This window comes from Bos taurus, unplaced genomic scaffold, assembly GCF_002263795.3.
Source record: "Bos taurus isolate L1 Dominette 01449 registration number 42190680 breed Hereford unplaced genomic scaffold, ARS-UCD2.0 Leftover_ScbfJmS_2338, whole genome shotgun sequence".
NCBI classification, from domain to species: Eukaryota; Metazoa; Chordata; class Mammalia; order Artiodactyla; family Bovidae; genus Bos; species Bos taurus.
Genome location: NW_020191413.1, coordinates 13,399 through 33,019, shown reverse-complemented (window position 1 = coordinate 33,019; position 19,621 = coordinate 13,399). Strand labels below are relative to the sequence as shown.

General features: G+C 76.6%; 2 protein-coding genes across 2 annotated transcripts in view; one reads left to right on the top strand and one right to left on the bottom strand.

The window, feature by feature from the left end:
• Positions 1 to 564: 564 nt before the first annotated feature.
• LOC112445664 (proline-rich proteoglycan 2-like) lies at positions 565 to 1,931 on the bottom strand. The gene is made up of 2 exons (XM_024989145.1): positions 1,559 to 1,931; positions 565 to 1,325 (listed from the first exon to the last, which is right to left on the bottom strand). Exons 1-2 carry the CDS (start codon positions 1,929 to 1,931, stop codon positions 565 to 567), a joined length of 1,134 nt encoding a protein of 377 aa, XP_024844913.1.
• A 531-nt stretch (positions 1,932 to 2,462) lies between these two features.
• LOC112445663 (filaggrin-like) overlaps positions 2,463 to 19,621 on the top strand; it is a gene marked incomplete at its 3' end in the record, with an annotated part of 30,550 nt that continues 13,391 nt past the window's right edge. Inside the window, exons 1-4 of the mRNA XM_059884471.1 lie at positions 2,463 to 2,637; positions 2,875 to 2,963; positions 4,372 to 4,840; positions 4,996 to 8,336. Coding sequence (XP_059740454.1) covers positions 2,463 to 2,637; positions 2,875 to 2,963; positions 4,372 to 4,840; positions 4,996 to 8,336 — 4,074 coding nt within the window. The remainder of the gene's footprint in view (positions 2,638 to 2,874; positions 2,964 to 4,371; positions 4,841 to 4,995; positions 8,337 to 19,621) is intronic.

Here is a 19,621-nt window from a genome sequence, read left to right as displayed (position 1 = left end):
GGCGCGTCCGGCCTCGTCTTGGGTTTTTTTTGTTTTTTCGCCTGCCCTCCGCTTGCCTCTCGCGCTGTCCCCGGGGGCGGGCCGCTTGTCGGCTGTCTTTGGCCCTCGGGTTTTTTCCGCCCGCTGCGGCCCCCTGCCTTCGTGTGCCTTCCTTCCCGGCGGGTTCGGCGCGGTGTCCGGGCCTCGGGTTCTTCCCGCGGGGCCGGGCCTCGGGGTCCTCCGGCCTGTGGCCCCCCCGCGCCCCGTCTGGCCTGTCTTCGTGCGCCCGCCTCCTCCTGCGGTGGCCCGCCGGTCGGCCCCCTCTCCGCCCGCCGGGGCGTCGCCCTCCTGTCCCGCTCCGGCGGGCGCCCGGGCTCCGCGGCGGGGGTGCCGGCCCCCTCCGTGTCCTCTCGCGGGCGCCCGGGCTTTCGGGGCCCTTTGTGGGTCGCCTCCCGGGTGCCCGTGCCCTTTCGCCTCCCACTTCTCCCGTGGGCCTTCTCCTGCGGCGCTGTACGCGGGCCCGGGCTTCCTCTTGCGCTGCCGGGGGCGCCCCGTGTTTTTCTCGCGTTCCGGCGGGTTCTCGCGTTACGCCGGGGCCTTCGGCTGCCTCTTGTGTTGGCCCCGGCCCGTCCCCATCTTCCCTTCGCGTTGCGCCGGCCCGCTGGGCTTGCTCTCGCGGCCTGCCGGGCCCTGCCTCCCTCGGCTTGTGTCCCGCAGCCCCTGTTCCTCTCCGGGGCGCCCCGGGTCTCGGGGTGCCTCCCGCCGCCCCGGGGCGCCGGCCTTCCTCTCGCGTGGCCGCCCGCCCCCCCGCTCTGCTCTCGCCTCGCGCCGGGTCTCCTTGGCGCTCCCTGGTGGCCTCCGGGCGTCCGCCTCCTGCGGCGTTTGGCGCGCGGTCGCGGTTGGTCCTCGGCCCGCCGGCGCCGCCGGCCCTCCTCTCTCGTGCCGGGGGCTCTCGGGGTTGTTCTGCGCGGCGGCCCCGTGTGCGGTTTCTCCCGCGGTCGCCGGCGCGGTCCGTGCGCCTCTCGTGGGGCGCCCGGGCCGTCGGGTCTCCCTGCGCGTGGCGCGGGGGCGCGCGTCCTTGCTCCGCGCCTGGTCGGGCCTCTGGCCTCGCGCCGTGTTCCGCCGGTCTCTCGCGTCTTTCTCGGGTTGCGGCCGCCCCTGGTTCCCTCGCCTTGTGCCGGTCCCTCCGGGGGCTTCTCCTGGTGGCTCTCGCCGCTCCGGGCCTGGCGGTGGGCGGGGCCTCTCGGGACTCCACCTGGCTTGGTGCTTGGCCGCGGGCCTCCTCTCCCGTTGCGGCGGGCCGCGGGTCCTCTGTTTACGCCTCCGTCCGCACGGGTCCCTGCAGCCTGGGGCGGGCGTCCGGCTCGTCTTGGGTTGACGGCCTGGCTCCGCTTGCCTCTCGGATGTCCCGGGGCGAGCCGCTTGTCGCGCTGTCTTTGGCCCTGGGGTTTTTTCCGCCGCTGCCGGCCCCCTGCCCTGTGTGTTCTTCCCCGGCTGGACGTTCGGGCGGTGTCCGGCCTGGGTTCTTACTCCGAGGGGACCGGGATCGGGTCCTCGGCATGTGGACCCCCCGCGGCACCGTCTGGCCTGTCTTCGTGGACCGCCTCATCCTGAGGTGCGCCGGGTCCGGGGCCCTTCCGCCGCGGGGGTCGACCCTCCTGCCGCTCAGGCGGGGGGGCTCCGCGGCGGGGGTGCCGGCCTCCGTGTCCTCTTCGAGGGCGCCGGGTTTCGGGGACTTTGTGGGTCGCCTCGGGTGCCACGTGCCCTTTCGCCTCCATTCCTCCCGTGGGCCTTCTCCTGGCGGCTGTGCGGGCGGCTTCTCTTGCGCTGCCGGGGGCCACCGTGTTTTCTCGCGTTCCGGCGGGCTTCTCGCTTACGCCGGGACTTCGGCTGCCTCTGTGTTGGCCCGGCACGTCCCTCTTCCTGTCGAGCTTGCGACGGCCGCTGGGCATTGCTCTCGCTGCCTCCGGGCCTGACCTCCTATAGCGCTTGGTGTCCAGAGCCACACCTGTTCCTCCTCCGGGGCCCGTGGACTCTCGGGGTTCTCTCCAACGCCCCCGGGCAGCGCCTCCTCGAGTGGAACGACGACCGCACGCCTGCTCTCGGTCGCGCGGGTATCTCTCTGGAGCTCCCTGGGTGGACTCAACGGGGTCCGCCTCCTGAGGCGTTTGGAGAGAACGGTCCGCGACGCATTGGTCCCTCTGGCCTGCAAGGACGACACGCAGGCCTCTCCGACGCGGGCCTCTCGGGTTTCTCGAGCGGGCGCCCCCAGATGTGCGGTTCTCCGAGGTACCGACCGGCTAGAAGGTCAGTGAGGCCTCTTCGTGGGGCGCCAGGAGGCAGTCAGGGTCTCATGCGACGTGGCGCGGGGGAGCGCGTCACCTTGCTCCCGACCATGGTAGGGGATCTGGCCTCGGCGTGTTCTGAAACGGTCCTCTCGCGGTCTTTCCCGGGTTGGCCGGAAACCCTGGGTCCCTCAGATGATGCCGGTGCGCACTACAAGGGGCTCTCAATGGTGGCTCTGCGACGCCAGGAAAACCCTGGCGGGGGAGGGGCTCTTCGGGCCTCCACTAGGGCTTGGCGCACTTGGAACCGAGGGCGCTCATCTCCAGTTGCGGCACCGGGCCCGCACGGTCCCTCGATTTCGCCTCCGACTCGGCGGGTCCCTGCGACTGGGGACAGGGACCGTCAGGCCTCGTCTTGGGATTGAGCCTGGAGCTCCGCCTGCCATCTCGCGCTGTCCCGGGAGAAGAGGCGCCGCTTTGTCGCGCTGTCATTTGGACGCCCTAGGGGTTTTTTCACGAACCCGATGACGCGGAACACTGCCGCCTTCGTGTGCGCTCATTCCCGGTGGAGTTCCGGCAGCGGATGGCCGGGCTCGGGTTCTTCTCACAGGGGGCCGGGATCGGGGCCTCCGGAATGTGGACCTCACCACTGAGGCCACGTCACTGGCCAAGGTCTTCCGTCGAACCGGCCTCCTCCGGGTGTGCCGGCCGTCGGGAGCCCCCTTCCCGCAACGCAGGGGTCGACCCCTCCTGTCCAATCCGGGGGGCCCGACCAGGGCACTCCAGAGGACGGGGGTGCCGAAACACCTCGGTGGTTCCTCTCGAGGGCGCCGGGAATTTCGGGGACCTATTGTGGGTCGCATCAACGGGTGCACAGTGCCCTTTCGCTCCCAATTCCTCGTGGGACTTCTCCTGAGCGCTGTAGCGGGAAAGGGCTTCATCTTGCGATGCGGGGGGCCACGTGGTTTTTTCTCGAGTTACGGCGGGATTCTCGGTTAAGCGGGGCTTCAGGCTGCTCTGTGTTGGGCCACGGCAAGTCCATCTTCCATTCGGTTGCGAACCGGACGCTGGGATTGCTTCTCGAGTGACTGCAGGGCCATAGACCTCAATCTAGGCTTGTGTCCAGAGCCACTGTTCCTCTCCAGGGGCGACAGGGATACTCGGGGATTGCAATTCAGACGCAACCCCCGGGATGACAGGCATTCAAATCTGCGAGTGAGAGCAAAGAACCCCGCTCCTGCTGCTCGAGTCGCGACGGGTTCTTCTTGGAGCACATGGGTGGACTCAAGGGAGTCAAGTCTCCTGGGCGTTTGGAGAGAGTCGCGAGATTGGTCCGTAGGTCCATGCAAGGAGACGAGGCCTCATCTCTCGATGACGGGGGATTCTGCGGTTGTCTCTCGGCGTACGCCCCAGGTGTGCGGTTTTCTCACGAGGTATCGACGGCGAGGTCAGTGAGCTCTCGTAGAAGGGCCGCAGGGGAAACGTCGGCGTTCCTAATGGAGTGGCGAGGGGAGCGCGATCATTGCTCCCGAGCATGGTAGGGGAAATACTGGCCATCGAGACGTGTTCAAAGGAAAGGTCTCTCAAGGTTTTCCGGTTGAGCAGGAACCTGGTATCCCTCGACTTGTGCAGGTGACCTAAGGGGGCATATCTCCATGGTGGCTTCGAGAAGCAGGGAAAACTGGAGGTGGGAGGGCCTCATGGGACTCCACAGGCTTGAGTTGCACTTGGAAGAGGGCCTCATTCTCCATTTGAAGGCGTAGGAGCAAGGGTACTCTGAATTCAGACTGCCGATCGCAGGGTCCTGCAGACTGGGGGACAGGAGAGTCAGGCCTCAGTCGTGGGTTGAGGCATGGAATCCGCTGCCGTTCGAGATGTCCCGGGAGAGAGGACCGTGTCGACTGTATTTGGAACCTGGGTTTTTTCCGAACGATGCACGGAAAAACTGCCCCTTCGTGTGGACCTGTTCATTCACAGGCTGGTTCGGATGAGGTGTCCGGGATCGGGTTCTTATCAGAGGGGACCGGGAATATCGGGGGTCCTACGGAATGCGGGAACACCCACGAGGCTGAAGGCCAACACAAGAGGCAAGCCGTGAAGGCCCCAGGCGGGAACGCGAGAAGCCCGGCCGGAACTGCGAGAAGAAACCACAGGGGGCCCCCGGCAGCGCAAGAGGAAGCACCCGTGCCCGCGACAGCGCCGCAGGAGAAAGCCCACGGGAGGAAGGGAGGGCGAAAGGGCACGGGCCACCCGGGAGGCGACCCACAAAGGGCCCCGAAATGCCCGGGTCGCCCGCGAGAGGAACACTGGAGGGGGTCCGGCACCCCCGCCGCGGGGCCCGGTCTGCCCCTGCCGTGAGCTGGGACAGGGAGGGGCGACGGCCCCTGGCGGGGCTGGGAAGGGGGGCCCGACCCGGCCGGGCGCACCGTCAGGGAGTGAGGCCCGGGCGCACCGAAGGACAGGCCAGACGGGGCGCGGGGGGGTGGCCACAGGCCGGAGGACCCCGATGGCCCGGGCCCCGCGGGAGAAGAACCCGAGGCCCGGACACCGCGCCGAACGTCCACCCGGGAAGGAAGGCAACACGAAGGGGCAGGTGGGCCGGGCAGCGGGCGGAAAAAACCCCAGGGGCCAAAGACAGCGCGACAAGCGGCCGCGCGCCCCGGGGACAGCGCGAGAGGCAAGCGGAGGCCAGGCCGCAACCCAAGACGAGGCCGGACGCGCCGGGCCCCAGGCGGCAGGGACCCGGCGAGCGGAGGCGGAAAGCAGAGGACCCGGCGGGGCCGGCCGCAACGGGAGAGGAGGCCCGCGGCCAAGGCACCAAGCCCAGGGGAGGCCCGAGAGGCCCCGCCCACCGCCAGGGGCCCGGGCGGCGCAGAGCCACCAGGAGAAGCCCCCGGAGGGCACCGGCACAAGGCGAGGGAACCCAGGGGGCCGGCCGCAACCCGGGAAAGCCCGCGAGAGACCGGCGGCAACACGGCGCGAGGCCAGAGGCCCCGACCAGGGCGCGGGAGCAAGGACGCGCGCCCCCGCGCCACGCGCAGGGAGACCCGACGGCCCGGGCGCCCCACGAGAGGCGCACGGACCGCGCCGGCGGACCGCGGGAGAAACCGCACACGGGGGCCGCCGCGCGAGAACAACCCCGAGAGGCCCCCGGCAGCGAGAGAGGAGGGCCGGCGGCGCCGGCAGGGCCGAGCGACCAAGCGCGCGACCGCGCGCCAAACGCCGCAGGAGGCGGGACGCCCGGGAGGCCACCCAGGGAGCGCCAAGAGAGACCCGGCGCGACGCGAGAGCAGAGCGGGGGCGGGGCGGCCACGCGAGAGGAAGGCCGGGCGCCCCGGGGGCGGCGGGAAGGCAACCCCGAGAGCCCGGGCGCCCCGGGAGAGGAACAGGGGCGGCGGGACACAAGCCGAGAGGAGGGCGAGGGGCCCGGCAGGCACGCGAGAGCAAGCCCCAGCGGGCCGGCGCAACGCGAAGGGAAGAGGGGACGGGCCGGGGCCAACACAAGAGGCAGCCGGAAGGCCCCGGCGGAACGCGAGAAGCCCGCCGGAACGCGAGAAAAACCACGGGGCGCCCCCGGCAGCGCAAGAGGAAGCCCGGGCCCGCGACAGCGCCGCAGGAGAAGGCCCACGGGAGGAAGGGGAGGGCGAAAGGGCACGGGGCACCCGGGAGGCGACCCACAAAGGGCCCCGAAAGCCCGGGCGCCCGCGAGAGGAACACCGAGGGGGCCGGCACCCCGCCGCGGAGCCCGGGCGCCCCGCCGGAGCGGGACAGGAGGGGCGACGCCCCGGCGGGGCGGGAAGGGGGCCCGACCGGCCGGGCGCACCGCAGGAGGAGGCCGGGCGCACGAAGACAGGCCAGACGGGGCCGCGGGGGGGGGCCACAGGCCGGAGGACCCCGAGGGCCCGGGCCCCGCGGGAGAAGAACCCGAGGCCCGGACACCGCGCCGAACGCCAGCCGGGGAAGGCAGGCAACACGAAGGGGCAGGGGGCCGGGCAGCGGGCGGAAAAAACCCCAGGGGCCAAAGACAGCGCGACAAGCGGCCGCGCGCCCCGGGGACAGCGCGAGAGGCAAGCGGAGGGCCAGGCCGCAACCCAAGACGAGGCCGGACGCGCCGGGCCCCAGGCGGCAGGGACCCGGCGAGCGGAGGCGGAAAGCAGAGGGACCCGGCGGGGCCGGCCGCAACGGGAGAGGAGGCCCGCGGCCAAGGCACCAAGCCCAGGGGAGGCCCGAGAGGCCCCGCCCACCGCCAGGGGCCCGGGCGGCGCAGAGCCACCAGGAGAAGCCCCCGGAGGGCACCGGCACAAGGCGAGGGAACCCAGGGGGCCGGCCGCAACCCGGGAAAGCCCGCGAGAGACCGGCGGCAACACGGCGCGAGGCCAGAGGCCCCGACCAGGGCGCGGGAGCAAGGACGCGCGCCCCCGCGCCACGCGCAGGGAGACCCGACGGCCCGGGCGCCCCACGAGAGGCGCACGGACCGCGCCGGCGGACCGCGGGAGAAACCGCACACGGGGGCCGCCGCGCGAGAACAACCCCGAGAGGCCCCCGGCAGCGAGAGAGGAGGGCCGGCGGCGCCGGCAGGGCCGAGCGACCAAGCGCGCGACCGCGCGCCAAACGCCGCAGGAGGCGGGACGCCCGGGAGGCCACCCAGGGAGCGCCAAGAGAGACCCGGCGCGACGCGAGAGCAGAGCGGGGGGCGGGGCGGCCACGCGAGAGGAAGGCCGGGCGCCCCGGGGCGGCGGGAAGGCAACCCCGAGAGCCCGGGCGCCCCGGGAGAGGAACAGGGGCGGCGGGACACAAGCCGAGAGGAGGGCGAGGGGCCCGGCAGGCACGCGAGAGCAAGCCCCAGCGGGCCGGCGCAACGCGAAGGGAAGAGGGGACGGGCCGGGGCCAACACAAGAGGCAGCCGGAAGGCCCCGGCGGAACGCGAGAAGCCCGCCGGAACGCGAGAAAAACCACGGGGCGCCCCCGGCAGCGCAAGAGGAAGCCCGGGCCCGCGACAGCGCCGCAGGAGAAGGCCCACGGGAGGAAGGGGAGGGCGAAAGGGCACGGGGCACCCGGGAGGCGACCCACAAAGGGCCCCGAAAGCCCGGGCGCCCGCGAGAGGAACACGGAGGGGGCCGGCACCCCCGCCGCGGAGCCCGGGCGCCCCGCCGGAGCGGGACAGGAGGGGCGACGCCCCGGCGGGGCGGGAAGGGGGCCCGACCGGCCGGGCGCACCGCAGGAGGAGGCCGGGCGCACGAAGACAGGCCAGACGGGGCCGCGGGGGGGGCCACAGGCCGGAGGACCCCGAGGGCCCGGGCCCCGCGGGAGAAGAACCCGAGGCCCGGACACCGCGCCGAACGCCAGCCGGGGAAGGCAGGCAACACGAAGGGGCAGGGGGCCGGGCAGCGGGCGGAAAAAACCCCAGGGGCCAAAGACAGCGCGACAAGCGGCCGCGCGCCCCGGGGACAGCGCGAGAGGCAAGCGGAGGGCCAGGCCGCAACCCAAGACGAGGCCGGACGCGCCGGGCCCCAGGCGGCAGGGACCCGGCGAGCGGAGGCGGAAAGCAGAGGGACCCGGCGGGGCCGGCCGCAACGGGAGAGGAGGCCCGCGGCCAAGGCACCAAGCCCAGGGGAGGCCCGAGAGGCCCCGCCCCACCGCCAGGGCCCGGGCGGCGCAGAAGCCACCAGGAGAAGCCCCGGAGGGCACCTGCACAAGGCGAGGGAACCCAGGGTGGCCGGCCGCAACCCGGGAAAGCCACCGCGAGAGACCGGGCGGCAACGGCTGCGAGGCCAGAGGCCCCGACCAGGGCGCGGGCAAGGACGGGCCCCCGCGCAGCGCCGGGAGGACCCGACGGCCCGGGGCCAGGAGGCCGCACGGACGCGCCGGCGGACGCGGGAGAAACCGCACGGGCCGAGCGACGGAGAACACCCGAGAGGCCCCCGGAGCGAGAGAGGGAGGCCGGGCGCCGGCAGGGGGGCGGCCCCCACGACCAAGGGGGCGGACGCGACCGGGGCCGGGGGCGGGGACCGACAAAGGGGGAAGCGGAGCGGCCGGAAGAGGGGGGGCGGCCACGGGGGCAAGCGCCAACAGGCAGGGAGGGCGCGAAGGGCAGGAGGAAGGACAGGCCGGGGGGGGCCGAGAGGGACGGCGGGAGGGGGGGCCGCGCCGCCGGGGGGGGGGAGAGAGACGCGCGAGCACGGCCGCGCCCAAGCAAGGGAACAGGCGGCGCAAGAACAGGAGAACAGCGGCCGCCACAGGGAGGCGCGGAACAAGCCAGGGCCGGAAAAACCGAGGCAGCAGGCGAGAGGGGCCAAAAGGCAGGCGCCGGAGGGGAGCAAGAACCCCGCGCGGGCGCAGGGAGCGCGCGGCGCGGCAGCAGGGGGGACGCAAGGGAGGCAAGCGCCGGAGCGGGGGGAGAGAAGGGCGCGAGGGGGGTCGCGAGGCCATGGCAGGAGGACGAAGGCCCGCAGCGCGCGAGGACGGGGGAAGGCGGGGGGGCGCGAGCGGCGGCCCCAGGGGGCGGGGGCGCACGAGGGACGACGGCGAGGGCAGGGAGCCGCGCGGGGGGCGCCAGGGAAGGCGGGGCGCCAGGCGAGGGGCGAGGGGAGCGCGGCAGGGCGCCCGAGCCAGGGGAGGGGAAGCGGGCCGCGAGACGGGGGAAGAAGGGCGCGCGAGGGCGGGCCCGGGGGAGGCAGGAAACCCGGGGGCCCGCGACGGGGGCAGGGGACCGCAGGGGGCGGCGCAGGGGGGCGCGGAGAAGCCAGGGAAACGGGAGGGGGAGGGGCCGCGCGGGACGCCACGGGGCGGGGGGCAGGGGAAGAGGGCCGCAGCGCCAGGGGAGGCAGGAACCGCAGGGACCGCGGAGGGCAGACGCCGAGCGCAGGGCCCGGCAGACGGGGACAGGAGAGGCAGGCCGCGGCGGGGGGGAGGCAGGGAACGCCGCGGGCCGCGCGAGAGGGCCCCGGGGAGAGAGGCCGCGGGGCGAGCGGGAGGGGGAACCGGGGGGGGCCGAACGAGGCACGGAAAACGGCCCCGGCGGGGGGACGGCAGGCACAGGCGGGAGGGCGGAGAGGGGGCCGGGCAGCGGGGCGGAGCAAGAGGGGACCGGGAAAGCGGGGGCCGACGGAAGGGGGAACCACCCACGAGGCCACGGCGGGAAGGGCGGCGGGAGACCGGCCGCAGCCGGAGGGGCGACCGGAAGGGCGGGAACCCCGGCCAGACAAAGCAGGGGAGGCGACCCGCCGGGCCAGAGCAGGAGGGAGAAAGGGCGCAGAGGAGGGGGGCCGGAAAACCGCGGGGGCCGCGCGAGGGAGACCGGGAGGGCGGGGAACGGGGGGGGCGCAGCAAGGGGGCCAAGGGCCCGGGCGACCGCCAAGGCCGAACGGGGGACGGCGCCGGAGGCGCGGGAGCGGGAAAGGGCGGCAGCGGGCGAGGACGGGGGAGCCACGGGGGGGCGCGAGGGACGGCGGGAGGCGCGAGGGACGACGGGGAAGGCAGGCGGCCGCGGGGGGGCCCAGGCAAGGCCAAGCGGCCAGGCGAGGGGCGAAGGAAAGCGGGGAGGGCGCGCGAGGGACGGCAGGGCCAAGAGACCGCAGCGAGGCGGGGGGCCAGAAGCCAAGGGGCCGCGCCAGGGGCGACAGGGAGCGCGGGGGGCAGGCCAGACGCACCCGGGGAGACAGGCAGGCAGCGCGAGGGGAAGCAAAGAACCCCGCGCAGCGCGCGAGGCGCGCCGGGGAGCGCGGGGAGCGCACGGGGGGGACGCAAGGGAGGCCAGCCGCCGGAGGCGGGGGAGAGAGGGCGCGAGAGGGGGCGCGAGGCCAGGCAGGAGACGAAGGCCCGCAGCGCGCGAGGACGGGGGAAGCGCGGGGGGGCGCGAGCGGCGGCCCCAGGGGCGGGGGCGCACGAGGGACGACGGCGAGGGCAGGGAGCCGCGCGGGGGGCGCCAGGGAAGGCGGGGCGCCAGGCGAGGGGCGAGGGGGAGCGCGGCCGTGCTCCCGCGCCAGGGGAGGGGAAGCGGGCCGCGAGACGGGGGGAAGAAGGGCGCGCGAGGGCGGGCCCGGGGGGAGGCAGGAAACCCGGGGGCCCGCGACGGGGGCAGGGGACCGCAGGGGGCGGCGCAGGGGGCGCGGAGAAGCCAGGGAAACGGGAGGGGGGAGGGGCCGCGCGGGACGCCACGGGGCGGGGGGCAGGGGAAGAGGGCCGCAGCGCCAGGGGAGGCAGGAACCGCAGGGGACCGCGGAGGGCAGACGCCGAGCGCAGGGGCCCGGCAGACGGGGGACAGGAGAGGCAGGCCGCGGCGGGGGGGAGGCAGGGAACGCCGCGGGCCGCGCGAGAGGGCCCCGGGGAGAGAGGCCGCGGGGCGAGCGGGAGGGGAACCGGGGGGGGGCCGAACGAGGCACGGAAAAACGGCCCCGGCGGGGGACGGCAGGCACAGGCGGGAGGGCGGAGAGGGGGCCGGGCAGCGGGGGCGGAGCAAGAGGGGACCGGGAAAGCGGGGGCCGACGGAAGGGGGAACCACCCACGAGGCCACGGCGGGAAGGGCGGCGGGAGACCGGCCGCAGCCGGAGGGGCGACCGGAAGGGCGGGAACCCCGGCCAGACAAAGCAGGGGAGGCGACCCGCCGGGCCAGAGCAGGAGGGGAGAAAGGGCGCAGAGGAGGGGGGCCGGAAAACCGCGGGGGCCGCGCGAGGGAGACCGGGAGGGCGGGGAACGGGGGGGGCGCAGCAAGGGGGCCAAGGGCCCGGGCGACCGCCAAGGCCGAACGGGGGACGGCGCCGGAGGCGCGGGAGCGGGAAAGGGCGGCAGCGGGCGAGGACGGGGGAGCCACGGGGGGGCGCGAGGGACGGCGGGAGGCGCGAGGGACGACGGGGAAGGCAGGCGGCCGCGGGGGGGGCCCAGGCAAGGCCAAGCGGCCAGGCGAGGGGCGAAGGAAAGCGGGGGAGGGCGCGCGAGGGACGGCAGGGCCAAGAGACCGCAGCGAGGCGGGGGCCAGAAGCCAAGGGGCCGCGCCAGGGGCGACAGGGAGCGCGGGGGGCAGGCCAGACGCACCCGGGGAGACAGGCAGGCAGCGCGAGGGGAAGCAAAGAACCCCGCGCGGCGCGCGAGGCGCGACGGGGAGCGCGGGGAGCGCACGGGGGGACGCAAGGGAGGCAAGCCGCCGGAGGCGGGGGGAGAGAGGGCGCGAGAGGGGGCGCGAGGCCAGGCAGGAGACGAAGGCCCGCAGCGCGCGAGGACGGGGGAAGCGCGGGGGGGCGCGAGCGGCGGCCCCAGGGGCGGGGGCGCACGAGGGACGACGGCGAGGGCAGGGAGCCGCGCGGGGGGCGCCAGGGAAGGCGGGGCGCCAGGCGAGGGGCGAGGGGGAGCGCGGCAGGGCGCCCGAGCCAGGGGAGGGGAAGCGGGCCGCGAGACGGGGGGAAGAAGGGCGCGCGAGGGCGGGCCCGGGGGAGGCAGGAAACCCGGGGGCCCGCGACGGGGGCAGGGACCGGGGGGCGGCGCAGGGGGCGCGGAGAGCCAGGGAACGGGAGGGGGAGGCGCCGGGCCGGGAAGGCAGGGGAGAAAAGAGGCGGAAGAAGGCAGCCAGAAGGGAAGAGAAAGAACGACAGGGGAGACCAAGGGCGGGGAACAAGGCCCGCACGGAGGGGCAAAGGAGGGGAGACCGGAAGGGAGGCAGAGAGGAGAAGGGGGAAGGGGGCGAGGCGGGCAGCAAACCAGGCGGCGGCCGGCAAACGGAGCAGAGGCAAAAGCGGAGGGGAGGGCAGCAGCGGCGGCCCGGAGGCCGGGAACAGGGAAGACCGGGGCGGCAGAAAACGGAGGGGCGCGAAAGGGGGGGGCAGGAGCCACCCGCCAAAAAAGCAGGAGAGAAAGGGGCAGGCCGACAGAGCAAAGGGGGGGGGCGAGAACAAGAAAAAGAAGGAACGCAAGGGGCCCAGGGACAAACAGGAAAGCGACGACGGACACCAAGGAGAGGAAGCAAGACACGGCCAGGGACACAGCAGGGAAGGAGAGGGAAACGAGCAGCAAACAAGGGCCCAACAAGGGAAAAACCAGGGGGCCAGGGCGCGCGGGACGGGAAAGGGCGGGGCCAGGAAGGAGGCGGGAAAGCGAGGGCCGGAGCAGCGACGTAGGGGGCCGGCCAGGCGCAGGGGCGACAGGAGCGCGGGGGGCAGCCAGACGCACCCGGGGAGACAGGCAGGCACGAGGGGAAGCAAAGAACCCGCGCGGCGCGCGAGGCGCGACGGGGAGCGCGGGGAGCGCACGGGGGGGACGCAAGGAGGCAAGCCGCCGGAGGCGGGGGGAGAGAGGGCGCGAGAGGGGGCGCGAGGCCAGGCAGGAGACGAAGGCCGCCGCGCGAGGACGGGGAAGCGGGGGGGCGCGAGCGGCGGCCCCAGGGGGCGGGGCGCACGAGGGACGACGGCGAGGGCAGGGAGCCGCGCGGGGGCGCCAGGGAAGCGGGCGCCAGGCGAGGGCGAGGGGGAGCGCGGCAGGGCGCCCGAGCCAGGGGAGGGGAAGCGGGCCGCGAGACGGGGGGAAGAAGGGCGCGCGAGGGCGGGCCCGGGGGGAGGCAGGAAACCCGGGGGCCCGCGACGGGGGCAGGGGACCGCAGGGGGCGGCGCAGGGGGCGCGGAGAAGCCAGGGAAACGGGAGGGGGAGGGGCCGCGCGGGACGCCACGGGGCGGGGGGCAGGGGAAGAGGGCCGCAGCGCCAGGGGAGGCAGGAACCGCAGGGGACCGCGGAGGGCAGACGCCGAGCGCAGGGGCCCGGCAGACGGGGGACAGGAGAGGCAGGCCGCGGCGGGGGGGAGGCAGGGAACGCCGCGGGCCGCGCGAGAGGGCCCCGGGGAGAGAGGCCGCGGGGCGAGCGGGAGGGGGAACCGGGGGGGGGCCGAACGAGGCACGGAAAAACGGCCCCGGCGGGGGACGGCAGGCACAGGCGGGAGGGCGGAGAGGGGCCGGGCAGCGGGGCGGAGCAAGAGGGGACCGGGAAAGCGGGGGCCGACGGAAGGGGGAACCACCCACGAGGCCACGGCGGGAAGGGCGGCGGGAGACCGGCCGCAGCCGGAGGGGCGACCGGCAGGGCGGGAACCCCGGCCAGACAAAGCAGGGGAGGCGACCCGCCGGGCCAGAGCAGGAGGGGAGAAAGGGCGCAGAGGAGGGGGGGCCGGAACACCGCGGGGGCCGCGCGAGGGAGACCGGGAGGCGGGGAACGGGGGGGGCGCAGCAAGGGGGCCAAGGGCCCGGGCGACCGCCAAGGCCGAACGGGGGACGGCGCCGGAGGCGCGGGAGCGGGAAAGGGCGGCAGCGGGCGAGGACGGGGGAGCCACGGGGGGGCGCGAGGGACGGCGGGAGGCGCGAGGGACGACGGGGAAGGCAGGCGGCCGCGGGGGGGGCCCAGGCAAGGCCAAGCGGCCAGGCGAGGGGCGAAGGAAAGCGGGGGAGGGCGCGCGAGGGACGGCAGGGCCAAGAGACCGCAGCGAGGCGGGGGCCAGAAGCCAAGGGGCCGCGCCAGGGGCGACAGGGAGCGCGGGGGGGCAGGCCAGACGCACCCGGGGAGACAGGCAGGCCGCGCGAGGGGAAGCAAAGAACCCCGCGCGGCGCGCGAGGCGCGACGGGGAGCGCGGGGAGCGCACGGGGGGACGCAAGGGAGGCAAGCCGCCGGAGGCGGGGGAGAGAGGGCGCGAGAGGGGGCGCGAGGCCAGGCAGGAGACGAAGGCCCGCAGCGCGCGAGGACGGGGGAAGCGCGGGGGGGCGCGAGCGGCGGCCCCAGGGGCGGGGGCGCACGAGGGACGACGGCGCGGGCAGTGAGCCGCGCGGGGGGCGCCAGGGAAGGCGGGGCGCCAGGCGAGGGGCGAGGGGGAGCGCGGCAGGGCGCCCGAGCCAGGGGAGGGGAAGCGGGCCGCGAGACGGGGGAAGAAGGGCGCGCGAGGGCGGGCCCGGGGGGAGGCAGGAAACCCGGGGGCCCGCGACGGGGGCAGGGGACCGCAGGGGGCGGCGCAGGGGGCGCGGAGAAGCCAGGGAAACGGGAGGGGGAGGGGCCGCGCGGGACGCCACGGGGCGGGGGCAGGGGAAGAGGGCCGCAGCGCCAGGGGAGGCAGGAACCGCAGGGGACCGCGGAGGGCAGACGCCGAGCGCAGGGGCCCGGCAGACGGGGGACAGGAGAGGCAGGCCGCGGCGGGGGGGAGGCAGGGAACGCCGCGGCCGCGCGAGAGGGCCCCGGGGAGAGAGGCCGCGGGGCGAGCGGGAGGGGAACCGGGGGGGGCCGAACGAGGCACGGAAAAACGGCCCCGGCGGGGGACGGCAGGCACAGGCGGGAGGGCGGAGAGGGGGCCGGGCAGCGGGGCGGAGCAAGAGGGGACCGGGAAAGCGGGGGCCGACGGAAGGGGGAACCACCCACGAGGCCACGGCGGGAAGGGCGGCGGGAGACCGGCCGCAGCCGGAGGGGCGACCGGAAGGGCGGGAACCCCGGCCAGACAAAGCAGGGGAGGCGACCCGCCGGGCCAGAGCAGGAGGGGAGAAAGGGCGCAGAGGAGGGGGGCCGGAAAACCGCGGGGGCCGCGCGAGGGAGACCGGGAGGGCGGGGAACGGGGGGGGCGCAGCAAGGGGGCCAAGGGCCCGGGCGACCGCCAAGGCCGAACGGGGGACGGCGCCGGAGGCGCGGGAGCGGGAAAGGGCGGCAGCGGGCGAGGACGGGGGAGCCACGGGGGGGCGCGAGGGACGGCGGGAGGCGCGAGGGACGACGGGGAAGGCAGGCGGCCGCGGGGGGGGCCCAGGCAAGGCCAAGCGGCCAGGCGAGGGGCGAAGGAAAGCGGGGGAGGGCGCGCGAGGGACGGCAGGGCCAAGAGACCGCAGCGAGGCGGGGGCCAGAAGCCAAGGGGCCGCGCCAGGGGCGACAGGGAGCGCGGGGGGCAGGCCAGACGCACCCGGGGAGACAGGCAGGCAGCGCGAGGGGAAGCAAAGAACCCCGCGCGGCGCGCGAGGCGCGACGGGGAGCGCGGGGAGCGCACGGGGGGGACGCAAGGGAGGCAAGCCGCCGGAGGCGGGGGGAGAGAGGGCGCGAGAGGGGCGCGAGGCCAGGCAGGAGACGAAGGCCCGCAGCGCGCGAGGACGGGGGAAGCGCGGGGGGGCGCGAGCGGCGGCCCCAGGGGGCGGGGCGCACGAGGGACGACGGCGAGGGCAGGGAGCCGCGCGGGGGGCGCCAGGGAAGGCGGGGCGCCAGGCGAGGGCGAGGGGGAGCGCGGCAGGGCGCCCGAGCCAGGGGAGGGGAAGCGGGCCGCGAGACGGGGGAAGAAGGGCGCGCGAGGGCGGGCCCGGGGGAGGCAGGAAACCCGGGGGCCCGCGACGGGGGCAGGGACCGCAGGGGGCGGCGCAGGGGGCGCGGAGAAGCCAGGGAAACGGGAGGGGGAGGGCCGCGCGGGACGCACGGGCGGGCAGGGGAAGAGGGCGCGCAGCGCCAGGAGGCAGGAACCGCAGGGACGCGGAGGCAAGAACGCCGAGCGCATGGGGCCCGTCAGGGGGGACAGGAAAGGCAGGCGCGGCGGGGCGGGGAGGCAGGGAAACGCCGCCGGCCGCGACCAGGGCGGGGAACAAGGCCCGCACGGGGGGCAAAGGAGGGGAGACCGGAAGGGGGCAGAGAGGAGAAGGGGGGAAGGGGCGAGGCGGGCAGCAACCAGGCGGGCGGCCGGCAACGGAGCAGAGGCAAAGCGGAGGGGAGGGGCAGCAGCGGCGGGCCCGGAGGCCGGGAACAGGGAAGACCGGGCGGCAGAAAACGGAGGGGCGCGAAAGGGGGGGCAGGAGCCACCCGCCAAAAGCAGGAGGAAGGGCAGGCCGACAGAGCAAAGGGGGGGGCGAGACAGAAGGGAACGCAAGGGGCCCAGGGGACACAGGAAGCGACGACGGACACCAAGGAGGGCAAGACACGGCCAGGGACACAGCAGGGAAGGGGAGGGAAACGGAGCAGCAAACAAGGGCCCAACAGGGAAAACCAGGCACCAAGACAAGGCGAAGCAGCGGGGAACGCGCAAAGAAGCGGGGGAGACAGGGAGAACAGCGCCGGCCGCGCACAGGGGGAGGCCAGGAGCCAAGGGCCGCGCCAGGGGCGACAGGGAGCGCGGGGGTGCAGGGCCAGACGCACCCGGGTGAGACAGGGCAGGCAGCGCGGAGTGGAAGGCAAAGAAGCCCGCGCGGCGCGCGAGGCGCGGACGGGGAGGCGGTCGGGGAGCGCACGGGGGGACGCAAGGGAGCAAGCCGTCCGGAGGCGGTGGGAGAGAGGGCGCGGAGAGGGGGCGCGAGGCCAGGCAGGAGACGAAGGCCCGCAGCGCGCGAGGACGGGGGAAGCGCGGGGGGGTCGCGAGCGGCGGCCCCAGTGTGCGGTGCGCACGACGGGACGACGGCGAGGCAGGGAGCCGGCGCGGGGGGCGCCAGGGAAGGCGGGCGCCAGGCGAGGGGCGAGGGGGAGCGCGGCAGGGCGCCCGAGCCAGGGGAGGGGACGCGGGCCGCGAGACGGGGGAAGAAGGGCGCGCGAGGGCGGGCCCGGGGGAGGCAGGAAACCCGGGGGCCCGCGACGGGGGCAGGGGACCGCAGGGGGCGGCGCAGGGGGGCGCGGAGAAGCCAGGGAAACGGGAGGGGGAGGGGCCGCGCGGGACGCCACGGGGCGGGGGCAGGGGAAGAGGGCCGCAGCGCCAGGGGAGGCAGGAACCGCAGGGGACCGCGGAGGGCAGACGCCGAGCGCAGGGGCCCGGCAGACGGGGGACAGGAGAGGCAGGCCGCGGCGGGGGGGAGGCAGGGAACGCCGCGGGCCGCGCGAGAGGGCCCCGGGGAGAGAGGCCGCGGGGCGAGCGGGAGGGGAACCGGGGGGGGGCCGAACGAGGCACGGAAAAACGGCCCCGGCGGGGGACGGCAGGCACAGGGGGAGGGCGGAGAGGGGGCCGGGCAGCGGGGCGGAGCAAGAGGGGACCGGGAAAGCGGGGGCCGACGGAAGGGGGAACCACCCACGAGGCCACGGCGGGAAGGGCGGCGGGAGACCGGCCGCAGCCGGAGGGGCGACCGGAAGGGCGGGAACCCCGGCCAGACAAAGCAGGGGAGGCGACCCGCCGGGCCAGAGCAGGAGGGGAGAAAGGGCGCAGAGGAGGGGGGCCGGAAAACCGCGGGGGCCGCGCGAGGGAGACCGGGAGGGCGGGGAACGGGGGGGGCGCAGCAAGGGGGCCAAGGGCCCGGGCGACCGCCAAGGCCGAACGGGGGACGGCGCCGGAGGCGCGGGAGCGGGAAAGGGCGGCAGCGGGCGAGGACGGGGGAGCCACGGGGGGGCGCGAGGGACGGCGGGAGGCGCGAGGGACGACGGGGAAGGCAGGCGGCCGCGGGGGGGCCCAGGCAAGGCCAAGCGGCCAGGCGAGGGGCGAAGGAAAGCGGGGGAGGGCGCGCGAGGGACGGCAGGGCCAAGAGACCGCAGCGAGGCGGGGGCCAGAAGCCAAGGGGCCGCGCCAGGGGCGACAGGGAGCGCGGGGGGCAGGCCAGACGCACCCGGGGAGACAGGCAGGCAGCGCGAGGGGAAGCAAAGAACCCCGCGCGGCGCGCGAGGCGCGACGGGGAGCGCGGGGAGCGCACGGGGGGACGCAAGGGAGGCAAGCCGCCGGAGGCGGGGGAGAGAGGGCGCGAGAGGGGGCGCGAGGCCAGGCAGGAGACGAAGGCCCGCAGCGCGCGAGGACGGGGGAAGCGCGGGGGGGCGCGAGCGGCGGCCCCAGGGGGCGGGGGCGCACGAGGGACGACGGCGAGGGCAGGGAGCCGCGCGGGGGGCGCCAGGGAAGGCGGGGCGCCAGGCGAGGGGCGAGGGGAGCGCGGCAGGGCGCCCGAGCCAGGGGAGGGGAAGCGGGCCGCGAGACGGGGGGAAGAAGGGCGCGCGAGGGCGGGCCCGGGGGGAGGCAGGAAACCCGGGGGCCCGCGACGGGGGCAGGGGACCGCAGGGGGCGGCGCAGGGGGCGCGGAGAAGCCAGGGAAACGGGAGGGGGAGGGGCCGCGCGGGACGCCACGGGGGGGGGGCAGGGGAAGAGGGCCGCAGCGCCAGGGGAGGCAGGAACCGCAGGGGACCGCGGAGGGCAGACGCCGAGCGCAGGGGCCCGGCAGACGGGGGACAGGAGAGGCAGGCCGCGGCGGGGGGGAGGCAGGGAACGCCGCGGGCCGCGCGAGAGGGCCCCGGGGAGAGAGGCCGCGGGGCGAGCGGGAGGGGAACCGGGGGGGGGCCGAACGAGGCACGGAAAAACGGCCCCGGCGGGGGACGGCAGGCACAGGCGGGAGGGCGGAGAGGGGGCCGGGCAGCGGGGCGGAGCAAGAGGGGACCGGGAAAGCGGGGGCCGACGGAAGGGGGAACCACCCACGAGGCCACGGCGGGAAGGGCGGCGGGAGACCGGCCGCAGCCGGAGGGGCGACCGGAAGGGCGGGAACCCCGGCCAGACAAAGCAGGGGAGGCGACCCGCCGGGCCAGAGCAGGAGGGGAGAAGGGCGCAGAGGAGGGGGGCCGGAAAACCGCGGGGGCCGCGCGAGGGAGACCGGGAGGGCGGGGAACGGGGGGGGCGCAGCAAGGGGGCCAAGGGCCCGGGCGACCGCCAAGGCCGAACGGGGGACGGCGCCGGAGGCGCGGGAGCGGGAAAGGGCGGCAGCGGGCGAGGACGGGGGAGCCACGGGGGGGCGCGAGGGACGGCGGGAGGCGCGAGGGACGACGGGGAAGGCAGGCGGCCGCGGGGGGGCCCAGGCAAGGCCAAGCGGCCAGGCGAGGGGCGAAGGAAAGCGGGGGAGGGCGCGCGAGGGACGGCAGGGCCAAGAGACCGCAGCGAGGCGGGGGGCCAGAAGCCAAGGGGCCGCGCCAGGGGCGACAGGGAGCGCGGGGGGCAGGCCAGACGCACCCGGGGAGACAGGCAGGCAGCGCGAGGGGAAGCAAAGAACCCCGCGCGGCGCGCGAGGCGCGACGGGGAGCGCGGGGAGCGCACGGGGGGGACGCAAGGGAGGCAAGCCGCCGGAGGCGGGGGAGAGAGGGCGCGAGAGGGGCGCGAGGCCAGGCAGGAGACGAAGGCCCGCAGCGCGCGAGGACGGGGGGAAGCGCGGGGGCGCGCGAGCGCGCCCCAGGGGCGGGCGCACGAGGGACGACGGCGAGGCAGGGAGCCGCGCGGGGGCGCCAGGAAGGCGGGCGCCAGGCGAGGCGAGGGGAGCGCGGCAGGCGGAGCCAGGGGAGGGGAAGCCCGCGAGACGCCCGAGGCGGGGAGAGAGAGATCGCGCGCAAGACGGGGCAGGAGGAAGCGGGCAGGCTGGGAGGCCAACCCGGGGCGCCAAGAGCAGGGGCGGCGAGGCAGGGAGCGAGCGGCGCGGAGAGGGCAGGGAAAGGCCGGGGCGGGG

What these genes read in the sequence shown, in the direction of transcription:
- LOC112445664 (XM_024989145.1), bottom strand. Translation starts at nt 1,931, where the DNA reads ATGCCCAGCGGCCGTCGCAAGCTCGACAGGAAGAGGGACGTGCCGGGC. An exon ending in CCACGAAGACAGGCCAGACG is followed by an intron (nt 1,326 to 1,558) that starts GTGCCGCGGGGG and finishes CGCCCGCCCCAG; the next exon opens with GCTGCAGGGACCCGTGCGGA.